The sequence below is a fragment of the Microcebus murinus genome, chromosome 1, assembly GCF_040939455.1.
Source record: "Microcebus murinus isolate Inina chromosome 1, M.murinus_Inina_mat1.0, whole genome shotgun sequence".
Taxonomy (NCBI): Eukaryota; Metazoa; Chordata; class Mammalia; order Primates; family Cheirogaleidae; genus Microcebus; species Microcebus murinus.
In genome coordinates, this window is record NC_134104.1 from 8,102,401 (window position 1) to 8,124,511 (window position 22,111).

The 22,111-nt window shown below is 45.7% G+C and overlaps 1 protein-coding gene across 4 annotated transcripts in view; it reads left to right on the forward strand.

Annotated features, from left to right (window-relative positions):
* Window positions 1-22,111, forward strand: part of HLCS (holocarboxylase synthetase) — a 213,311-nt gene that overhangs the window by 185,435 nt on the left and 5,765 nt on the right. For all 4 annotated transcript variants that reach the window (XM_012782909.2, XM_076000281.1, XM_012782910.2 and 1 more), the window contains exons 7-9: window positions 15,138-15,205; window positions 16,640-16,800; window positions 20,508-20,622. In XM_012782909.2, coding sequence (XP_012638363.2) covers window positions 15,138-15,205; window positions 16,640-16,800; window positions 20,508-20,622 — 344 coding nt within the window. The remainder of the gene's footprint in view (window positions 1-15,137; window positions 15,206-16,639; window positions 16,801-20,507; window positions 20,623-22,111) is intronic.

The window sequence follows — 22,111 nt, forward strand, 5'->3', positions numbered from 1 at the left end:
TTGAACTTATACAAATGCATTTTGAGAGACTGGCAGCATTTCTACCCTCAGATTTTGTGTGATAAAAGCGAGAGACTCTTTCGCAGGGAGTCCGAGGGCGGGCACCGGAGCCAGGCACTCGGGGCTAGCTGTCCTCTGACCTCAGCAGGTCGCTGCACCTGTGCAGTCACCACTGCCCGGCAGGGAAATGAGGCCACAAGGTGATGACTGTTGGTCTCTCCAGAGTCACTGGGACATTTAAACGAGAACCCTAACCCTAACCCTAATGCCAAAGACCCAGCAGGTGGTTGAGTGCTCACTGAAGTGGAAGTCAAGGGTGGTGTGTGTGTGAGAGAGACACACACACTGTCCCCTAACATAATTCGTGAGGCTAAAAGCTATGCAGCCCTGGCATCTGGGGATCATGAATGAAGCCACTGCAGGGGACAGAGCACTAACAGGGACTTGGGCATATGACGTCACCATCTTGCACACGATAGCACTCTGGTACTTTCTGTCTGGCTGCCAGTTCCTCAGTCCTTTCCCCCTTTTTTCCTTTTCCTCAACTACCAGTCACCATCTGTGGCTCTAGAAAATAAAACCTCTGTTTGTGAGACTGTCTCTGTGCCATCCTAGTGGACACGAAAATAATGCGATGCTTTATTTCAGTAGCTGAGTTAGCCAGAGGGGAGTTACTGCCTCCTTCATGCTGTGGCTCTGGGTTTTCCTTCTTAAGAAACATAGTTTTTGGAGCAGTGGTTTCAGAACCTCGGCCTTTGGACCAGCTGCCTTCTGATCACCTGGGACAAACGCAGGCTGGCTCTGGAGCCGGGGTTCTGTAGATGTGAGAAGGGGCCTTGGCTTCCATTTGGTTTGGTTTGGTTTGGTTTGGTTTGGTTTGGTTTGGGAAAACTCTGCTCACGTGAGCCTTCTTCGAGGATGTGGTTCTGTAGGCAGCTTTGCCTGGGTGACCGTGTCGACACAGTCAGAAACCCACGCTTGTTGAGGTCGGTGGCTCCTAGCAAAGACTGGGTCATTTGTAAAAATTGAGCAAAAAGTACAATACAAAACATCTAAATGTCTTTCTCATTTGTTTCTGAAGTTCAGTGGTGATGGTTGAGAAGAGACTTAAAATGTTTTCCTTGGGATCACCCCACCCCGTGCGCTCCCCATGGGGCATGCTTTGTGGAATATGCAGAGACCTGGACACTGGGCTGACGTCTAAGAAGGTCAGGCATCCAGCCTATTTGTCTGGGACATGAAGGTGAAGCCTTAGTTAAGGTTCTCATTTGTCAATTATTTAATGAAGTCCACATTAATATAGACTCATTGTTTTGCTGCCCACGTGTTACAGGTAACTAGTACAGAGCTGCAAGTGTTCTTAAAACCACTTCAAGAGGAAATCAAAAAAGTTTCCTTTGGAATTGTCCTACAGGACCAGTGGCCAAATTTAGTCTTTCTGGGAAGCAATACTTCAGTAGAAATAGGACGGGCTCATAGAAATGAAGGAAAACTTTTTTTTTTTGAGACAGAGTCTCACTTTGTTGCCCAGGCTAGAGTGAGTGCCGTGGAATCAGCCTAGCTCACAGCAACCTCAGTCTCCTGGGCTCAAGCAATCCTGCTGCCTCAGCCTCCCGAGTAGCTGGGATTATAGGCATGCATGCCCAGCTAATTTTTTCTATATATATTAGTTGGCCAATTAATTTATTTCTATTTATAGTAGAGACGGGGTCTCGCTCTTGCTCAGAGTGGTTTCGAACTCCTTACCTCAAGCAATCCACCCGCCTCAGCCTCCCAGAGTTCTAGGATTGCAGGCGTGAGCCATGAGCCTGGCCAAAATGAAGGAAAACTTTAAAATATATTTTAATGAAGTAAATAATATTGATACTTAAATTTGTTAAAGACAGTACAAATGAGCCACTATCAGTAATGAGCATCAATGTAAAAATACTAAATAAATATTAACAAATAGAATCTAATATCACATAATACACCATGGCCAGATGTGATTTTTTTTTTTTTTGGCTAGGAATGCAAGGTTGGTACAGTATTCGAAAAAAACAATATATTAATAGATGTATTTATTAATTAATATATTATTAATAGGTTAAAGAAAAGACATATGGTTATTTCTGTAGATGCTGAGAAAGCACTTTATAAAATTCAACACCCTGTCCTGATAAAAAATTTCAAAAACAGGAATTAATGAATATATTATTAATTTGTATGTGTGTGTGAGTCCTATAGATAACATTTTATTTAGTGCAGAAACTAAAAGCATTTCCACTAAGAACCAAAACATGGCTACGATGCCTGCTGTTTCCACTTTTACTTGACATTGTACTAAAGATATTTCCCAATCCAAAGAGAAAAGAGAAGTCAGTTAAAGACATTATTGAAAAGGAAGTAAAACTATCTCTGTTTGCAGATGAAATGATAATATACATGGAAAACCTTTGAGAATCAATGATTCTCTAACTCAAGGAATAAGGAATTCAGTAAAGAAACAGGATATAAAATTAATATACAGAAATCATATAGTCTTTATATATACAAACAAAAACCAGTTAAAGAGTATTATGGTATACATTTACAATAGCAACAAATAAGATAAATACCTAAGACTGTACTTAATAAGAAATATGCAAAATCTACATGAGATCACTTTAAAACATATCTGAAAGACAAAAGTGTATTTGAACAATGTAAGACATCCCTTGCTCCTAGACAGGACAACTCAGCATCACAAAGATGTCAGTTCTCCCTAAGTTAATTTATAAATTTAATGCACTTGTCCTAAAACTACCATCAAGCTTTTATTTTTTCCAATGGACCTAGTGAAGTAGACGATAAAGTTCATCTGGAAAACTTAAATATGTAAAAATATCCAGGAAAACAATGAAAAAAAAGAGCCATGAGGGATACTGGCCTTGCTAGATTTTAAAATATGATCTAAAGACTCTATAATTAAAACAGTGTGATATTGGTACGTGAATAAAATCAAGAGAACAGCAGAAAAGAATAGAAAGTCCAGAAATAGACCCAAGTACCTATCAAAATTAAGAATATAATAAAGGTGGGGTTTCAAATCCTAGAGCAAAGGTTAGACTTTTTAACAAATGGTCCTGAAACAATTTGACAGACATCTGGAAAGAAAGATAAAAATCAGACCCATACCTTTCATCATACACAAGAATAAACTCTAAATGGATCAGAAATCTAAATTTTAAAAATATACCTTTTCAGTACTAGGAACAAGTGGATGAATTCCTATATAATCCGGGTGTAGTGAAAGGCTCTCTAGCCATGACACAAAAACAAGAGGCAGTGAAAGAACAGATGAATATATTTGACCACATAAAAATTTAAAAATTAAAAACATTTGCACAGCAGAAAACATCATAGGCAAAATCAAAGAACAAATGACAAACTGGGTGAAAATATTTGCAACAGATATCACAGATAAGGCACTAATAATCTCTAAGATTTAAGGAACTCATAAAAACAGACAAAAGACACAAACAGGTATTCTCATGTATATACATGCACACACATGTACATGCATGCACACACCACAGTCCACTGGTGAGGTTATGGGGAAAGAGGTGTCTTGCACATGGCTGATTAGTCGTGAGGGCACAGAGTCTGGCAGAATCTAGCAAAGCTACCTGTGCATTTACCCTCTGGCTCAGCATCCCACTTCTTGCAGTTTACCTTGAAGAAACACCTCCAGCAATACAAAAATACACGTGAATAGGGGTATTCGGTATACTGCCATTTGGGGAACTAGCTAAATGCCTCTGCATAGGAGAGTGCTACCTCTGCAGGGTGAAGCCCCTCAGCTTTAGGAGAGAAAGAGGAGCTCTCTGAACTCACAGGGTGCTTCCAGGTTGTGTTCAGTAGAAGGGAACAGAAGGCAAAGAGTGCCTGCAAGATGCTAACTTTCTGCAAAGAAGAAAGGGAAATACGAAAATAGGCAAGCATGAACACACAATCTGTTCATTTGTGCAGAAAGAAACACAGGAAGAATAAACCAGAAACTAGTGAGATTATGATCTGTGATTTACACAGGGGAGGTGGCTCGGTAGAAGGGAGGAGCGTGACGCTTCTCAGAGCAAGCTTGTCTGCACGGTTCTGACTCCCAGAATCAAAAAAAAAAAAGAAGACATAAGGGTGGGGGGTAGTTAAAATGGAATACAGAAATACAATTAAACCTAAGCTCGTTTCAGACAAATAACATAACCACATTAAAGCAAAGGGGAAAAAAGAACAAACCCAAGGAAATTTTAAACACGATGTTTGATTACGTAGCCTCGGGCTAAAGGCAAAAACAGATGCGGAGCCCTAGTTAGGAAGTGTGCGTTTCACAGCCGTGTGGCTCAGCACTTGTGCGACCCCTCTCCCGGGTGACAGCGCGGAGCAAATAAGTAACTATATCGTTCACGAAGCCAGACTCCTCCCTATCAGAGAAGGAACTTATGAACATAGAAAGAGGGCAGTCTAGAACGGTGGTCCCCAACCTTTTTGGCAGCAGGGACTGGTTTCATGGAAGACAGTTTTTCCACGGGTGTTGGGGTACAGAGCTCAGGCGGTGACGTGTGGCCCAGTTCCGAACAGGCCACGGACCGGGGCTTGTGGACCGCAGGGCTCAAATGAGCCTTGTGGTGTTGGATTGGAATTGGAGTTTTCTGTGAACTCCTGGTTTTTAGGATTGAGAGACAGATAGATGGAAAGATGAAAAGAAAGGACAGTTGACCCTTGAACAGCACAGGTCCACTTCTACATGAAGTTTTTTCAGCCAAAGTGGATTATTCCAGGGATTCGAAACGCACGTATGTGAAGGGCTGGGCTTTTTGCGGACACAGGTTCCATGGGGCTGACTGCAGGACCTGAATGTGTGCGGATTTTGGTACGGGGTAATGGGTCCTGGAACTAATCTCCCGTGTACACTGAGGGACAACTACAATGCGCATATACACCACAGACACACGTACACGCTTTCTCCAGCTCTTTCTTAGCACCCAGATTTGTTTTTTTTTTTTTTTTTTTTTTTTTTTTTGAGACAGAGTCTCGCTTTGTTGCCCAGGCTAGAGTGAGTGCCGTGGCGTCAGCCTAGCTCACAGCAACCTCAAACTCCTGGGCTCGAGTGATCCTTCTGCCTCAGCCTCCCGGGTAGCTGGGACTACAGGCATGTGCCACCATGCCCGGCTAATTTTTTTTATATATATATATCAGTTGGCCAATTAATTTCTCTCTATTTATAGTAGAGACGGGGTCTCGCTCTTGCTCAGGCTGGTTTTGAACTCCTGACCTTGAGCAATCCGCCCACCTCGGCCTCCCAAGAGCTAGGATTACAGGCGTGAGCCACAGCGCCCGGCCCAGATTTGTTTTAAATACTGGTTTTCACTAAAAGGAGCCAGAGTTCCTTGGAGAAACAGCTGATTCCATGGCCGGGGCTGAGAAAGTTCAAGATGAACCTGGAACCTCTCAGGCTAGAAAGTCAGGACGTGTTAAAAATGACAGGGACATGTCAGTAGGACACAGGAGCCAGCTTGAAAGTGCCTCCACTTGCCAGATCTGGGGCAAATTGAGTATCAAAATAAATAACCATAGGAAAGTATCTGTCGAATAAGACTCTGTTAAGTCCATTCTGATATAAATAAATAAAAATATAAATAAGTAGCGGGGAAAAGAAAAAAGGTTTTCCTTACAATAGAATCCTAATAAGTAGGCCAGGCGCGATGGCTAAAAATATATAGAACTAAAAATATATAGAAAAAATTAGCCAGACATGGTGGCGCATGCCTGTAGTCCCAGCTACTCAGGAGGCTGAGGCAGGAGGATCGCTTGAGCCCAGGAGTTTGAGGTTGCTGTGAGCTAGGCTGATGCCACGGCACTCACTCTAGCCCGGGCAACAGAGTGAGACTCTGTCTTAAAAATAAATAAATAAAAGAATCCCAGTAACTAAATATAGAAGAAGTGATGTGATCAGAAAAATCTCTATTTGGCCACCATCAAATAATTAATTGATTCAAGCAAGAATCATCCATGGATGTTAAACCTGGTAGGTTAAATTCCATGAGAAATGTTTATCTCCCCACACGTGCTTATTAATTACAAAGGAGACCCAGTGGGCAGAGCTGCCATACAACGCCTAACCAAGTGAAGCAAAGTTAATGTCACCAGTCCTGGGACAAGCCAACGCTGTGTCCCCCTGATGTCATACACCGAGGAGGACTCAGCATTGCTTCTGTGTATTCCTGCTAAAAATGCGAACCAGAGTCTAATCACAAGAGGGTATCATATAATCCAAATTCAGGGACATTTTGCAAAACAACTGCCCCTGCTCTTCAAAAAAAAAAAAAAAATGCCTAGATCATGAAAGACAGAGGAACTAAACGAGATTAAAGGACACTAAGGAGACAGGACTAAATGCAACAAATGATCCTGTGTTAGATCCTAGATCAGAAAGAAAGAAGATTGTGTTTTGCTCTAAAGAGCAGCATTAGGACAATGGATGAAATCTGAGCACATCCTATAGATTAGATCCTTGGGGGCCCTTGGGCCAAATCTGGCCTGCTGCCAGGTTTTTTTGGCGATTGAGAGCTAATAATGTCTTTTACACCTTTAAGTGGCTGGAAAAAAATTTAAAAAGAATAAAACCTACATGACATTCTGGAGAAGGCAAAACTGTAGAGATAGTAGAAAGATCAGTGGTGGCCACAGATTCAGGGAGAGGGAGGTCTGGAGATTGAGTGGAGCACAGGGGATTTTTAGGGCAGTGAAACTGTTCTGTAACGGTGGGTAATGGTAAACTCTGGACTTAGTTAATAATAATGTCATCAGTACTGGTTTGGGAATTGTAACAAATGTAGCACACACCAAGGCAAGATGTTAAATGACAGGGAAGCTATTGAGGGGAGGGGGCACATGGGAACTCTCCGCACAGTTTTTCTGTAAACCTAAAGCTGCTGTAAACAATAAAGTCTATTAGTTTTAAAAAAAATTGTATATTATGAGCCATGAACATTATATATAACTCAAATTTCTGTATCTGTCACTTGAGCCCAGGAATTGGAGGCCGCAGTGAGCTATGATCGTGCCACTGTACTCCAGCCTGGGTGACAGAGCGAGACCCTGTCTCTAAAAAATAAAAAATGTCTGCGTGCACAAATAAAGTTGTGTGGAAACACAGGCATGGCTGCTTTCGCCCTGGGACAGCAGGGTTGAGTAGTTGTAACACAGACCATAAAGCCCACATAGCCTAAAATATTTACTGTCTGACCTTTTACATAAAGTTTGCTAACCCCTGGGTTAGTTAATAGTGTTGTATCACTGCTAAGTTGCCGGTTTTGGTAATTGTACTGTGATTAGGTGAGATAATACCTGCATTGTTAGGAAGGATACATGGAATCACATAGGGGTAAAGAGACATTAGGGCTGTACCTTCCTCTCAGGTGGTTCAGAAAAAAATTACAGAAAGACAGAAGGAGAAAGCACGCGTGGTAAAAAGTGAACATTTGGGAAACCTGGGTGCCGTGTGAAGGGCATATGCAAATTCTTTGTACTCTTCTTGCAACTTTTCTATACGTCTGACATTATTTCAAAGCAAAAGATTAAAAGAAAAATATGCCGGGCGCGGTGGCTCACGCCTGTAATCCTAGCTCTCTGGGAGGCCGAGGCGGGCGGATTGCTCAAGGTCAGGAGTTCAAAACCAGCCTGAGCAAGAGCAAGACCCCGTCTCTACTATAAATAGAAAGAAATTAATTGGCCAACTGATATGTATATAAAAAAAAATTAGCCGGGCATGGTGGCGCATGCCTGTAGTCCCAGCTACTTGGGAGGCTGAGGCAGAAGGATCGCTGGAGCCCAGGAGTTTGAGGTTGCTGTGAGCCAGGCTGACGCCACGGCACTCACTCTAGCCTGGACAACAAAGCGAGACTCTGTCTCAAAAAAAAAAAAAAAAGAAAAATAAATAGCATGGTCCTTAGAACCGACCAGAACTGATTTGCATTACTGACCTGCTGGCTAGGTGGCCTTACAGAAATGGTTTCACCTCTCCCAGACTCTGTCCTCTCATCTGTTGAAGAAAGGCCATCCTCTCAACTTTGGAAGGATTGAATGAGAAAGTGCACGTAAAGCGCCGCTAGCAGCACGAAAAATCGGCGTCGATTCCAAGTGACCGGTTGAAACATGTACCCGGTACCTGCAGGAAGATGGTTCCCGGACGTCTGCTTCCCGTGTGCTCAAAGCGAGTCCATGTCCATCTTCTGAAATAGCAGCCGAATGTCTCACAAGCAGGCCCTCTGCAGGGGTGGATGACTCGTGGTGGTGGCTTGCGGGTGCTCTCCACACCCAGTTGAAAAAAATGACGGACATAATTTATGAGATCTGGTCTGCCTGAAAGGTGGGTTGAGAAGATCCTATGATCTGGAGACTCATGGTGGAGGAGTCAGGACAGCCAGCCTGAGTTTGGCGGGTGGTGGTGCAGTCAGGGCGTGCCGTCGGAAGGCAAGGATCTAACAGCCAGCACCCGTGTTGAAGTGTGACCACTGTCACTTTCAGTCCACACAAGCTTCCTTGCCCATTTGTGAATTCGGTGATGGCGCCAGTTTAAGGTGGAAGGTGGCTGACACTCAGACATCCAGTGTTAATGTCAATGTGAGGAACAATGGCTTGTATTCATCTTGATTGAATAATACAGACCAACATCAATAAAGGCTTGATTTGCTAGAAAGGTGCCTCATTCTGAAAGCTGGATCTACAGGACACCTTCCTATGAACAACGAGATGGCTCAGCAGCAGTCCGTTATTATGATATTGGAGACGGAGAAGATAGGCCAGAAACCTGTGAGTGGTTGGCATGCCAGGGGACATGGAAATTAAACAGGTGTCTCTTACACCTGAACCAAAGGCATCACTTGGCTTCTGGAGAGCTCTCAGGGAAGGCCTGCGACGGCTCTGCTCTTGAACAGTTCACGTTCCCACGTGGCCTCTAAATGAGATACTCATCCTGTTACACACAAGGGAGGAAGAAGACATGATATAAAACACACCAGAAGGGGGGGTGCATTGACGAAGGACCGTTATGGCTTTAATGTCAAATCCAGAATATAATGGAAGACTATATCAATAAAACTGTCATATTATCTGCCGGTGTGCATCACTGACCAATATTATTTGTGCACAATAACTTAAAGTCAACCAGAGAGCTAGTTCAACCAACATTGGTAGCTTTGCTAAGCGGGTTCAGAGACCCTAGAGTTAGGAGTGAAGATTTTGCACCCCTAGTTGCTAGTGTCACTTAAACACTCAGGTAGAGATCACCTGAGTGTGTGAGTGGGTAGGAGAGATTAGGGGTGGGCGGAAAGGAGAAGCATTATCTTCAGAGTTTTTGAAGACCCCCCAAACGCACGCGTTTCCCCACTATTCCATTCCTTCCCTCCCCCTCCCTCAGCACCTTCCTTATTCCCAAGAGGAGGAGCTAACGGGAGGCCATTCTTGACTTCTGACGGCAAGAAGTTCTAGGATCTACAGGACGAAGACCACTTAGTGTAGTCCATCATATTTCATTTTGGCTGAAACTGCACAAAATGTTCCAAAGTTTAACTGGTGAGAGGCAGAGAGATGGAGTCCCTTCCTCTGTGTTAGTTCATGGCAGCTTGAGGGTTCCAGTCTGCGTGCGTCTGAGTCTCCGTCATGTTTCTAAAGTTCCCTGGGAACCGTTCCTTAGCTGCCAGGAATAATAGCCTCAGGAGAGGACCTTGCATTGTCCCAGGGACGTCAACCTCGGCATCGTGCCCGTGTCAGAAGTTGGGCCTGTTCCGCCCCGGACTGTCCCATGCGCGTGGCACAGCCGTCCCCCGCGCCTCGATCCTTTCTGCAATGGTGACGTTTTTAGCAGAAACAACTATTCATTTTTTTTCGAAAAACAGTGCTATGCATTCCTGAATAGAAAGGCAGCTTTAAGAAAAAAATCGATTGTACTGTTAAAGTGCAACTTCAAAAAAAAAAAAAAAAATCCTGATATTTTAGCTTTAAATTTTTTTAAGAAGTACTACCCAGCTGTAATGGTTGGTTTTCACAATGTAATACATTGTAGAAAATGGCTCTGGAACGAAGCACAGCGCTACTGCCTTTGAACTGCGCGGAAGGCAGCAGGGTTATGAACGGTGAGAATTCATCTTCCAGTAAAGTCTCTAAAACTCAGAAACAAGCCATGAGCCTTCAGTGCCTGGGCGCCTGGGTCCCCTTCTCCCCCTCTGCTCCCCGCTGCCTTGTTCGGTTTCTGTTTCACATATGGGAAGCCTGAGAACGTATATCTCCCTGAAAGCTAGGGAAAGGGAGTCTGCACTGAGAAAATTGGGGGATAAAGAAAACAACCGGGGGAAGGCAGGACAGTGGCAGGCCACGCTCCCCGCCTGCACTGAAAAGAACCGTGAGCTGATGAAGCTGCCCAGCCCGGGATGGGCACTCTGTCGCTGCTGTTGTGGCCTTGTGCCTGCCTCTTGTCCCCCCCCCCCCCCCCGGCAGCTGCTTTGGAGCACGATGCCCTGGGCTTACTGGGGGGCAGGGAGTCCTTCTTCCAGAGAAAGGTTCCATATAACATCTCTTTAAGAAAGGGAGGCACAGCTTAAGGCACGGCACGGCTTCCAGACAGAGGCAGCGTGTGCGAGCCGCGGACACCAGGGGACTAGCCTGGGACGGGCACGGCCAGGGATGCCGTGTTCCGTGTGCCCGGAAAGCCTCCGGCGCTGGCTGCCCTTTCGATGTGAGTCTGTGGTCTTTCTGCAGAGGCGGTTTTTTTCACCAACTAGTGAGCTAGCAGATGTGGGCTTAACCTACTGAAAAGAAAAGTTGGGTTTAAATAAATCTTTTCTTAATATAATAGCATTTTCCTGATTATTAAATAAATGCACTCTGATTATAGAAATACTGGAAATTTCAGAAAAGTAGAAAAAGGGAGCTAAAAACCACTTGAAATCTTGCCACCTGGAGATTACATAGAACCATATAGAGAAATTAAAATCATCATGTAATTCTACCTTCCCCTTCCTGAGATAGCTGCTGTCTACATGTGTCCTGTATTCTTTTATAAATACACACCTCACATAAAGGAAGTCATACTGTGATACTGTTTTTAAGCCTTCCTTTTTTAAAACTTACCAATATAATAAGAATAGTTAATTACAAATACATCTATGACAACATTTTAATTGCTCTAAAATAAAACTTTTCTAATTATCAGAAACATATTTTGTAAAAACATATCTGTGTGCATTTTTTCCTTTTTTTTATTGAAAACATTTTTTTTATTTTAGCGTATTATGGGGGTACAAGTGTTAAGATTACTTACTGCCCATGTCCCCCTCCCCCATCGAGTCAGAGCTTCAAGCATGTCCATTTTTTTTTTTTTTTTTTTTTTTTTATTCCCAGTGAGAACATAATGTCCATCTTTTTAAAGGAGAAAAATCCTAGAAGAACATATACTTTTAATGAGAAGGAGGCACTTAACTGGATGACTTATTTTCTGCTTTGTACTTTTCCATATTTTTCAAATAATTCTTCTTCCTGAGATAATTGCAGCTAATGTTCAGGTATATTTCCTAACAGTTTTTTAAAGTATATTTTAAAGCCTCATTGGAATTATGCTGTACACAGGATTTTGTATCCTGATTAAGTCACGTAATAGTGCTTGGTGAGCATTTGCCCATATCACGTGTGGCTTGTGTGATATTCTTTCTTGGGATGCTGTGGTTTTTTAAAAATTTCTCAATCATGGACTGTTTGGATTGTTTCTGATTTTTCACACTGTATCATTAATGGTTTGTGAATAGTTTGCCCTGAATTTATTTCGTTTCCCTATCTGAATACTCCTTAGTACTCAGTTCTATAGAAGTACAGTCACTGGCTCAAAAAGTTTAAAATTTTTAAGGCTGTTATTGCATATGAACAGACTGGTTTTAGGAATTTCTGCTTACTAGTTACTATCAAATAGTCTCTTGCTCATTAATTATAATAAAATGAGTACTGCAAATAACTATTGTTAATTGTCTTAGTTATTTTTAAAGCAGTTTTTTGGTCTTGGAAATACTGTATTTATGAACAGCTAATTACAAATATATCTAAATGTAAAAAACATGTATTTCCAAAAAAATTCAAAAATTCAAAATTTTAAATTAAAAGGTAACCAATCGTATTAAAGAAAAGTTTTAAAATAAAAGAAAAAATTATTCTAATAATTAGAATGTTAATTCCACCATTAACAATTTGTCAAATCTCCCTTCCCTCCCTTTTCTATGAATTGCATTATACGTAGTTGGAATACAAGTATATGTAGTTTCTTGTATCCTGCTTTTTTATTTATATTGTATTGCAAAAATTTCTTCCATGTTGCTATTAATACATAGTCTTCATAACTGTCATTTTTAACTACTATACATTATTCCATTAGTCATTGGAATGTATATAATAATGTATATAATGTATAATAATAATTCATATATATAATAATAATTTACTTAACCATTCCCCTATTGAACAGTTATTTCCAAATTGTTACTTTTATGTCACCGTAGTGAATGTAGACTATTTATTTCCTTAGGTTTGGATCCCCAAAGTGAGCGGACTGAGTCTGAATTTAAAATTTTGTTTGTTCAGATTTTTCACTAATTCCTACTGGCCTGTCTTCTAGATTAGTCTTAAATTATTGAAGCTTAATCTTAATGACCATGAGACAGTCGGGGTCCGGGGATGTATTCAGTAACCACGTGGTCAGGAGGCTGCCTCATTTGCAAAATGACCCTTCAGGGGTTCCTCGTGTTTCAGACTTAGAACACAAGAACGTAAAACAGCACTATTCTCCAAGTGCCCCTTTGGTACTGCAGCGCATGCACGCTGCTGCCACTCACAAAAACCTTTTATTCTGTAGCCTTTGCCAGCAAGGAAAGAAAACGTACAGAGGCAGGGAGGTAATCATGCAACCTCTTGCTTCCCCCCCCCCTTTTGTAAGGACATCATCAACTAAGGATGGAAATGCATGTATGGTCTCTCTTTTCTGCTAAAGCAAACACAAGCAGCTTCATTTTCAGAAATGCAAAATTTACAAAGTTTATAAATGCTTCTTTGTTGACTGTGGCCGTGTGGTTTGGTCCCCAGAGTTATCTGAGATAGCAGAAATAAATCTGGCGGCCTCCAGTTGTCTCAAGCTAAGCATTAGCTCCTTCCCCTGTTGTCTCCCTCCTTGCAGAATTTCCTCTTGGCCTTCGGCACAGACTCCCTCTTCTCATTAATATGCCCTGTTAACTGCTGCCAAACCTCTAGCAGTTTAGTGCATATGTTCCCTTAATCATCTCTCTTTGTTCTAGAAGTCTGTGTTTGGTTTCTGAACCGACCTTTTTCCTGCACACCCCCTTTCCACCGTCACCATCGTGGCTAGAGCATATGACTGTCTACTGTCTACTTGTTTAAAGAACATCCTAGATTGCCTGTGATTTACAGAGCTTTTGCAATCTGCTCACAATGTGCTAAATCATCCCCTCAACCCGCCCGATCGCCCCCTCACAGAGCCCTGGGCCTCTGGACCCCAGGTAAAGGGCTGCTGGAACCCTCTGGAAATCAGAGGCTCCTGGAAGACAATATAAACTCCCTGCACAGACAAAGGCTCCTTCTTAGGATTTTCTGCTGGTCCAACACAAGAAAAGGACGCTTTATTCTTGGAGCCCAGTGGTGTATAGGCACACTCGATCTCAATGAGTTATTCATGGTGTCCAAGAGAAATACTTCTGGAGCTGTATTTCATGTGAGATGGAAGTAGGCCTGGCACAGGGGCGGCCAGGCCGGGAGCGCCCTGGGCCTCTTCCAGCTGCCGTGTGGAAGACAGCTGTCCGGGCAGCTGAGCCCCTGCCCCTCGCGGCCCGGGGTCTTCTTAACAAGCGGAGGGTCTTCTGGGCTCCCCTGTCCTAACCGGGGCCTGCACACGCCGGCAGGCAGAGCCCTGTGAGTCATCAGTGCGCAGGACGACGCTGTGTGTTGTTTTTCTCGGCTTTTGTGCATTTTTTTTTCTCTTGCCGAGTTCCAGCCATTTGCAAAGTTCCAGCCAGTCCCTCTAGCCCGGAGGGGAGGAGGATGAGGTTCTCAGAGCCCTCCTCCTTGCAGCAGGGCACTGTGGATCCCTGGAGACTTATTTTTGGAAACTTTACATTAATGCAAAATACCATCTCTTCCCCATCCCTGGCCCTGCCGCTCTCCGCCCTCAAAAAGAAAAATATTGCAGAGTCCCTCGAAACTGCAGTGACACACAGGCACATGTGAACGGTGTCTGACCAGCGGCTGCAGGACCGTGGGGGGACCCTGCCCTACTTCAGGGTCCAAACGTGTGCAGCGCGGCTTGGAGGAAACCCTCAGCGTGGGGCGTCTGTGTGTTTCATTTTTCCCCTTCCTTTTGTGGAAAGCGTGAATGCAGACTCGTTTGGGGGACACGTAGGGCACTTTGCTACCTGTCCCCCAAAGGGAAGTTTGTATTCTTTTACGTGGAACCATTTTAAGAGCAGAACTGAAGCCTAAAACGATGCAGGGTTCTCTCGAGTTCTCAGAAGGTGTAGATTTATTTACTATAGTTAAATCATAATTAGTTCTCAGGGGATAGTGTATCTTTTAAACGGCTTTATTGCCACCCTATTGGTTTTCTGAATAATCAGAAACTTCTGTTATAATGGTGTCCCAGCGTTCAAACAGAAAAACGCACCGTAAGTAGAAACAAATGTCAGGGATTGCTGGGTGTCACTTGAAGAAGGTACACACGGGAGGGTGGGGGGTGGGGGGCAGAGAGAACCCGAAAGGCTACTCTGATGACAGGCAGCCTGAGTCTAAGTAAACTGAGTAACAGCTCAGGGTCTGCATGCCCCTCCCGCATGCTCTTTTTTTGATACTAAATGGTGATTTTTTTTTCATGCCTTTTCATTCTCACTTCAGAGACTAGAAAGGAGGGTATTGCCCTCCTGGCTTTCCATTTGTACAGATCGTAGAAACCCGAAGTTGGCCTTCCTCTGAGGCACGTTTGCAGATGGGTGTAGACACCGTCTCTCTCTCTCTCTCTCTCTCTCTCTCTCTGAGCATTGCTTCTGTCCTGGCTGACTGGTCTTTCCCTCTGTCCGCAGGTTGATGTTTGAGATGCCACAGGAAATGGGATTAATAGCGATCGCAGTCCGGCAGACCCAGGGCAAAGGTCAGTCATCTTTTGCTATCGTTGCTGTTACTTTTGTTTTCTAAAACCTGTGGCTCTCCTGGCCGGAGAGCCCATCGAGCCTGTATGCTGGCCATCAGCCACACAATGGTTAGGAGTCCTTTCTGTTTTCATAACTGCCCGGAACGGAGGAAGAGGGAAGGAAGCGGTGATCGGAAGATTTAGCCCTAGTAGATAGAATCAGAGCATTGTCTCCAATTGTGATGTCTCCATGTGACACTGGCCTGTGATGGCTTTAACATTCGGTTACCTACATCTCGTAAGTTCTGTGCTCCACAGTTTGTGAATCTAGAGGCATTTGTTTTCCTGAAGGTTCTGCGTGAGGTGCCTTCTGTGTCTCTGCTCAGTGTCACATGGAGGGGCCTTGCACATGCCAGACCCCCCCCTCAGCTGGCCCTGGGATTCACATGTACGCAGCAGGTGCTCCCTCTCAGTGCCCAGTCACAGAGTGACCGCAAAGGAGCAGGGCGCAGCTCGGGGCTCACACCCCCTGCTGGTCCCCGCGGCAAGAGCCACGTCCTCCCAGAACCATCTGGGGCCTGGCCCTGCACGGGTGGCCTGCCCAGTGTCTGTGCAGGGGGCACTTGAGGGGGCCCGGGCCCTCCCCAGCCGGCGCCGGCCTCACCCAAATGTGCTCTTCACCCTCAGAGGCTCTCACGACTTTCTCAGAAGAAGCAAAGAAATAAGGAATCTACTGTTTCCCACTTCTTTCTCTTAAACAAAACAAAACAAAAATTCGTTTTCTCTAAAGCCGTGGGTCTCAATAGATAGACTAATAAAAAGACATTGCAGAGGAACGTTGATGAACGCTACCTCTCATTTTGATTATTTTATTTTCTTAACCTCAATGTTAAGAAAAGTAACAATGCAGAGTTAATATCAGGGATCACTCTTTTTATTAGCAGCTTTGTTGAGATATCATAGCGTGCACACGCCATGCAGTCCCTCCATTCGGAGCGCACAGCCCGTGGTGGCTGGCATATTTGCCGGGCCGTGCGACCGTCACGACAGCAGGGAGCGCCACTTAAACAGTGGCTCCCAGGACCTCGTGGATCAGCATAAAGTCGGTCCCGTTTCCCGCTGTCTCTATTTTGCCTTCGTGACCATCCAGTGAGAATTAAATTCACGGTCACGTTCAGACACTGTGCGGTCGTGAATCATCAAAGCATCAACGGCATGCTCTCGGAAGCAGAACGTCATGCTAATTGTCAGAAACTTTTCCAGCAACAGAGCTTCAGATTTTAGAAAGCTTTTCTTTTTATGGAGTTAACCTCCGAATAGTCAAGGGTTTTACTAAGCGCCGGCTTATTTAATAAGTGAGACACCCCTCCAGCGCGCGGCCCTGGCACTGCTAGTTGTGTCTGCGCCGGTCTCCGTGGTGAGGCGGCGGGTTTCCCAACGGGGCCTGTGTTCCAGGCCGGGGAAGGAACGCGTGGCTGAGCCCCGTGGGATGCGCCATCTCTACTCTGCTCATCTCCATCCCCCTGAGATCCCAGCTGGGCCAGCGGATTCCGTTTGTCCAGCATCTGATGTCCCTGGCTGTCGTGGAAGCTGTGAGGTCCATCCCCGAGTACCAGGTATGGACGCCTTCATTTCCCTCTCCGTCCCTATTAGGCACGCGGGGTTGGCTGGGTTTTGTTTGCAGCGTTGGTTTGCATGGCTGGTGGCTGCAGAGCCCCAGCCTGCCCCTCGCAAAGCTGGCAGCAAAGCGCTCCTGGAGTTCCACGAGCCGCCAGGTGCCGATGCTGCTCCAGGCCTGCGGAATGCGTTTCCGGGCCAGCATTCCACACGCTACTGTCCACTTCCATCCAGTTTGTCGGATTTCTCACGCATCCTAGTAAGGGCGAGGTTTTGTTTGTTTGTCGTTTGAAGCTCCGGTAGATGAGATTTGATTGTTGGACTGGACAGGAGCTATTCGTCTGCGTTTCCTGTTGAAAAGGGTTATTTTTTTGGACCTAAAGAAACCTCCTCATTTCCTACCTCCATGGACCGCAGTCTGGGCTCGGCAGAGTTCGACGTCCAGGTTCATTTGGGACCATGTTCCCCCAGCTGTTAGGACAGATGTGCCTGCCTTGCTATTACTTTTGGATGTGTTGGCATCAGTTGTCAGAAAGATGAGCGAGAACAGTGACCAAAGCCTTTTCTTCCATGTGTCCCTGCTAAATGCTCCTGGAAGAAGTCCAAACGGCCGTGAAAGGAGATGCCTCCCCTGCCTCCCTCCCACCCACCCACAGCTCCAAGGTCAGGCTGAAAAGAAATGATCGTATTGATCCCTGAGGCAGGGCGGTAAAGTATGACTCTCAAAGAGGACTCAGAGGTCCTGTTGTCATTGTTTAAATGAGGAAACTGTCCCTTAACCCCCTCTCTGACACGGCCGTGCGCATACCCACCGTGTGTAGATCTTCTCGAGTCCGTGTTTCCCGTGTCATGTCACGTCAGCACCGTGGACATTGTTACCGGGCGCCCAGCATCCTTGCTTGTCCGGTGAGTTTGGGGCTAATCAGACTTTGACAACCCTGCAGGTGCCCAGTCTGCAGCACCTGAGCTGTCACTGGCCTCAGAGAACACAGTCGTGAATGTAGAATTCCTTTGTGAGAGTAACTATTTTTAACTCTAGCAACAGATTAATTAGTCTTAGGAAAATAAGTAAAATACTGAGCCTGGAAGGTTAGATGGGTCTGCTTAGATTCTTTCTCGGCTTTGATTTTGACCTCGCAGCCTCACCAGCTAACTTAGGGGCACTCCTTGAGGGCCTGGGCCGTGCAGGGGGCGGGGGACTTGCGTCCCGTTCTACTTAAGACGCTCCCACCAAAGTTCCCCCGTTTCCTAGTTGGCTGCCTCAGTCTCCCCTGTACGACAGGACTGTGATTTTGAATTGGATTTTATTTTTCCCACAGCAGAGTCAGCTTACATTGTACAGCCACTAGATGGCTGAGACAGGCCCCAATTGCGTGGCATTTGCTTTTCTTATGACCTTCGCTGGGGCTCCAACTTGTCCCTAGCCAGATGTCACCGTCAGCACACAAATCACGTCCCCCTTCCCAGACCCGAAGCATCACCCAGACACTCGCCATTCCTTCCGGAGCCCACCCCGGCCTGCCTGCTCCCGTGCCTGCTGTTCCTTCTGCCCGTGACCCCCAACTCCTGGAGCAGCCACACACCCCTGCTCCCGCCCTCTCCTCTGCGCTCGAAATGCTGTTCTTCCCGTGGGGCTCAGCTCCAATACCATTCCCCGAGTGCTCCAGCTGCTTCCAGCTCTTTTCCTCCAACTGAGTAACGGCACTAGAAATGTCCAGACCTCCTTTATGGTGGTGACCTCGTGTGACTTTGAAGCAGAGAGGCCTGTGCTTCGCTTCCATCTCCTGCAAAGTGACCAGCTCTGTAGAAGCAGGATTCCTTTTACTTCGGTCCCCACTGCACTTACCATAGTGCTTTATACAAGGGAAGGTCGCAGGGGCTATTGGAATAAATGATTGAGAAAATGAAAGCTAGGTACACGGCCTTCCCCCTCATCTTGGAAGAGATGCTCTTGTTTACTTGCGTGAGAACCCAAAATTTCATAAGCTGCCTCGCTCACTCACTAGATCTGAAAATGTGAAGTTGAGCAAGAGCCCAGCTCAGGAATGAGCTGGTGCCCGCGCTGTGGAGCGGCTTGTCCGGGCTTTGGGAACTCGTGCCACCATGGTGGGTCCAGGGGCACGAGGGAAGGCAAGAGAGGAGGAGAGGGAATTGGGGACAGTGACAGAGGCCAGGGTCTCCAAGCTACAGGTTTGCTAGATGAGAGTTCTCCGCCTTGGCCCTGTAGATACTTGGGCCCCTGACGTCTTGGTTGTAGGGGCTGTCCTGTGGCTTAGAGGACGTGTAGCAGCATCCCCATGACAGCCAGAATGCTTCTCAGTACTTCCAAATGTCCCCCAGTAGAAAATTCCCTGTTCTAGACAAAAAAGAAACATGGAGATCCTTATCAGTTAAGGGTCATTATGGACACCCCGTATTTCATTGATGCTTCTGTTGCTCTGTCGCTCCTGTCCCTGAACTTTTCCTCTCAGCCTCGACTGCTGTGCTGGGGCAGGTGAGCTTCCGAAGAGCAGAAATGCACTCTAACTGGCCACGGACTGAGAAGGCCTGTCGCAAGGAGAGAAGGGCGTCTTGTGGAAGCAGCAGGCCGCATAGCACAGGGCTCGCTCCCTAGGCTCCGTGTCAGGAAGCCCTGGGTTTGAGTCCCAGCTCTACCACTTCCAAGTGGTGTGACCTCAAGCAAGCTATGTAATCTCTCTAAGCCTCAGTTTCTTCCTCTGTTAAGTGGGTTTGGTGTAACATGCAGACTAGAGCTGAGAAAGGGCCCGGTGCTGTGCTGGCCCACAGTGCGGGAAGACCAGCCCCGTCAGACTTGGAGGCCATCAGCTACTCTCTGGCCTCTTTTTTTTTTTTTTTTCCACTGTGTGTCTCTCTCCTTTCATCCAGACAAGCTTCCTGAACCCACACGAGGCATGGCCTGGCTGCCAGCCCCAGGTCTAAGAGACCTCGAAGTTCTGGCTACCACTCTGTCTAAGCTAGTTTGAGTCCCAACTTCAGAGCCTCAGGCGGAGGTCTAGGTGGCCAAGCTCGAGGCAGAGTCCCCTCTTGTTCCATTCTGCTGTGACCGGGTCACAGGCAAAAACCCCAGGCCACACCCTGCAGGATGGAGGGCCATGGGACAAGTCCACTTCCGTTCCCCAAGTTGACTGTCGGCAGTTCTCTGAGGCTTTTTCTAATGACTCAGTAAAACAAGTTCCTCCTCTGCGTCTTCCTAGCACTCCACCTGAGACACTGCTACCTGCCTTTTATGGCATTGCTTAGTTCGGGGGCATCTTTGTCTCTCAAGCATGAGCTCCTTAAGGGGAAGGAACCCTGGGCGTGTTACTCTCTCCCCGTCCCCCCTCCACCCCCGCACACACTAGCGCCCCATGGTGGTAGTGATTGTTGATACTGAGATAATGAACTTGATTCCCAAGGTGGGGGCGTCTTCAGAAAGTGCTCCGGATGGTAGAGACAGTGATGGGTGGTAGGGGGAGGGGAGAGAATGCTGGGGCTGGGGCTGAATATGTCCTCTAGGTCCCTCACCTTCGAGCCCTGAGAGGCACTTTGCCATTGGATGGTCCCAGGGAAGTGATTTGCCATCTGAAAAAGAGAGGCCGAGGCCCATATTCCCCTGGCTTCTGCTCTTAGCTTCCTTTCCGAGCAGTGACCCCAGCCCTGCCTCGTGTGCCGTGACTGCTCAGCTAACGTGCAGATTCTCCTTTAGGATATCAACTTGCGGGTGAAGTGGCCCAACGACATTTATTACAGTGACCTCATGAAGATCGGCGGGGTTCTGGTTAACTCAACGCTTATGGGAGAGATGTTTTACATACTTATCGGTAAGTTTTTAAAACTTTTTCGCCAGCATTTTTAGACGAATGAAACAATAACAATAAAAATGGCGTATGCATGCCTCCACTGGTAGAAGCGGATTATCACAGGAGATTGCGTTTTCTTGGAGTCTGGTAGTTAGGGGGCACGCTGTGTGTGCAGAGAGGGTGAGATCGGTTCACAGTGCTTCAAGGGGGTTAGCGTTTCCTATCTATGACCGCGGAAGACACTGAAATTGACAGCAAATCAAACAGGCATTTTCATACTCCTACTTCTCATAGAATTTGAAATGGTGAAAATAAACATTTCATGTACCATTCTGCAATAAGAAAAGAAAGTTAATTTTTTTTTCTTTTTTTTTTTTTTTTGTTTTTGAGACAGGGTCTCGCTCTGCCACACTGGCTCGAGTGCAGTGGTCGTCATAGCTCACAGCAACCTCAAAGTCCTGGGCTTAAGTAATCTTCCTGCCTCAGCCTCCCAGGTAGCTGGGACTATAGGCATGCACTACCGTGCCCAGCTAATTGTTTTATTTTTTGTAGAGACAGGGTCTCCCTATGTTGCTAACCAGGCTGGTCTCAAATTGCCGGCCTCAAGCAGTCATCCGGCCTCAGCCTCCCAGAGTGTTGGGATTATAGGCGTGAGCCACCACACCCGACCAAGAAAGTTAATTTCTAAGATAGTTCTCCTGGTTGTCTTATATTCTTAACTCAGTCTTCCCAGGTCACGAAAGAAGAAGTTCCAGGCTGGTCAGGTGGAACCTCATTGGAGTTGAGAAATCAGCAATGGGCAGCAAACCCGTGACCATGTGCTGGAAGTACCAGCCCGAGGATACAAGGCTTGTGTTCCCAGCTCTGCTAACGACTGGCAGTATTATTCTGGGCAGGCTGCTTCATAACCCTCAAAGCTCTGTTTCCTATCTTTAAATGAAAAATTGGGGTAGAGTTTCCTAAGTAAGAGTCCACAGATAGCAAAGGGCCCAGGGACGGCTGCAGGGAGTTAAACATTTTCCCGTGGGGAGAATCCATTGCTTTTATTAAATTCTTAAAGCCAAGGGTGTGGGGGTCTTTGGGAAAAGATTCCAAGTTGCCAGCAGGGGTGCTCTCTGGTCCTTGGAAGGACACAGCCTAAGTTCATGGTAGTCAGTGTTGCTGTTCTCCCTAGGAATTTTAATTTTCTGAATGCAGTTCTTTTCAGCATGATACAGTAATCTAATGCTTTACATTCAGTAGGCGCTTTAGGCATTGTATATGTTGAATGAAGGAACAAACGAACAACTGCAAATTCTGTCCCGTTGTTGTAGTTACTTGTTTTTTCCAAATGTAATTTATATTGCTTTGTATTTTAATAGCCAGTCTTTTTTTTTATAATAATCTGAGGCCAGTCGATCCTTCCCTTTACACTAAAAATGGTAGAACATTTATCAAAGAATGCTGTTACCGCACATGTCATCATTCTGTCTAAGGCGAGTATTTGGGGAATTTTTTTGTTAGAGGCACT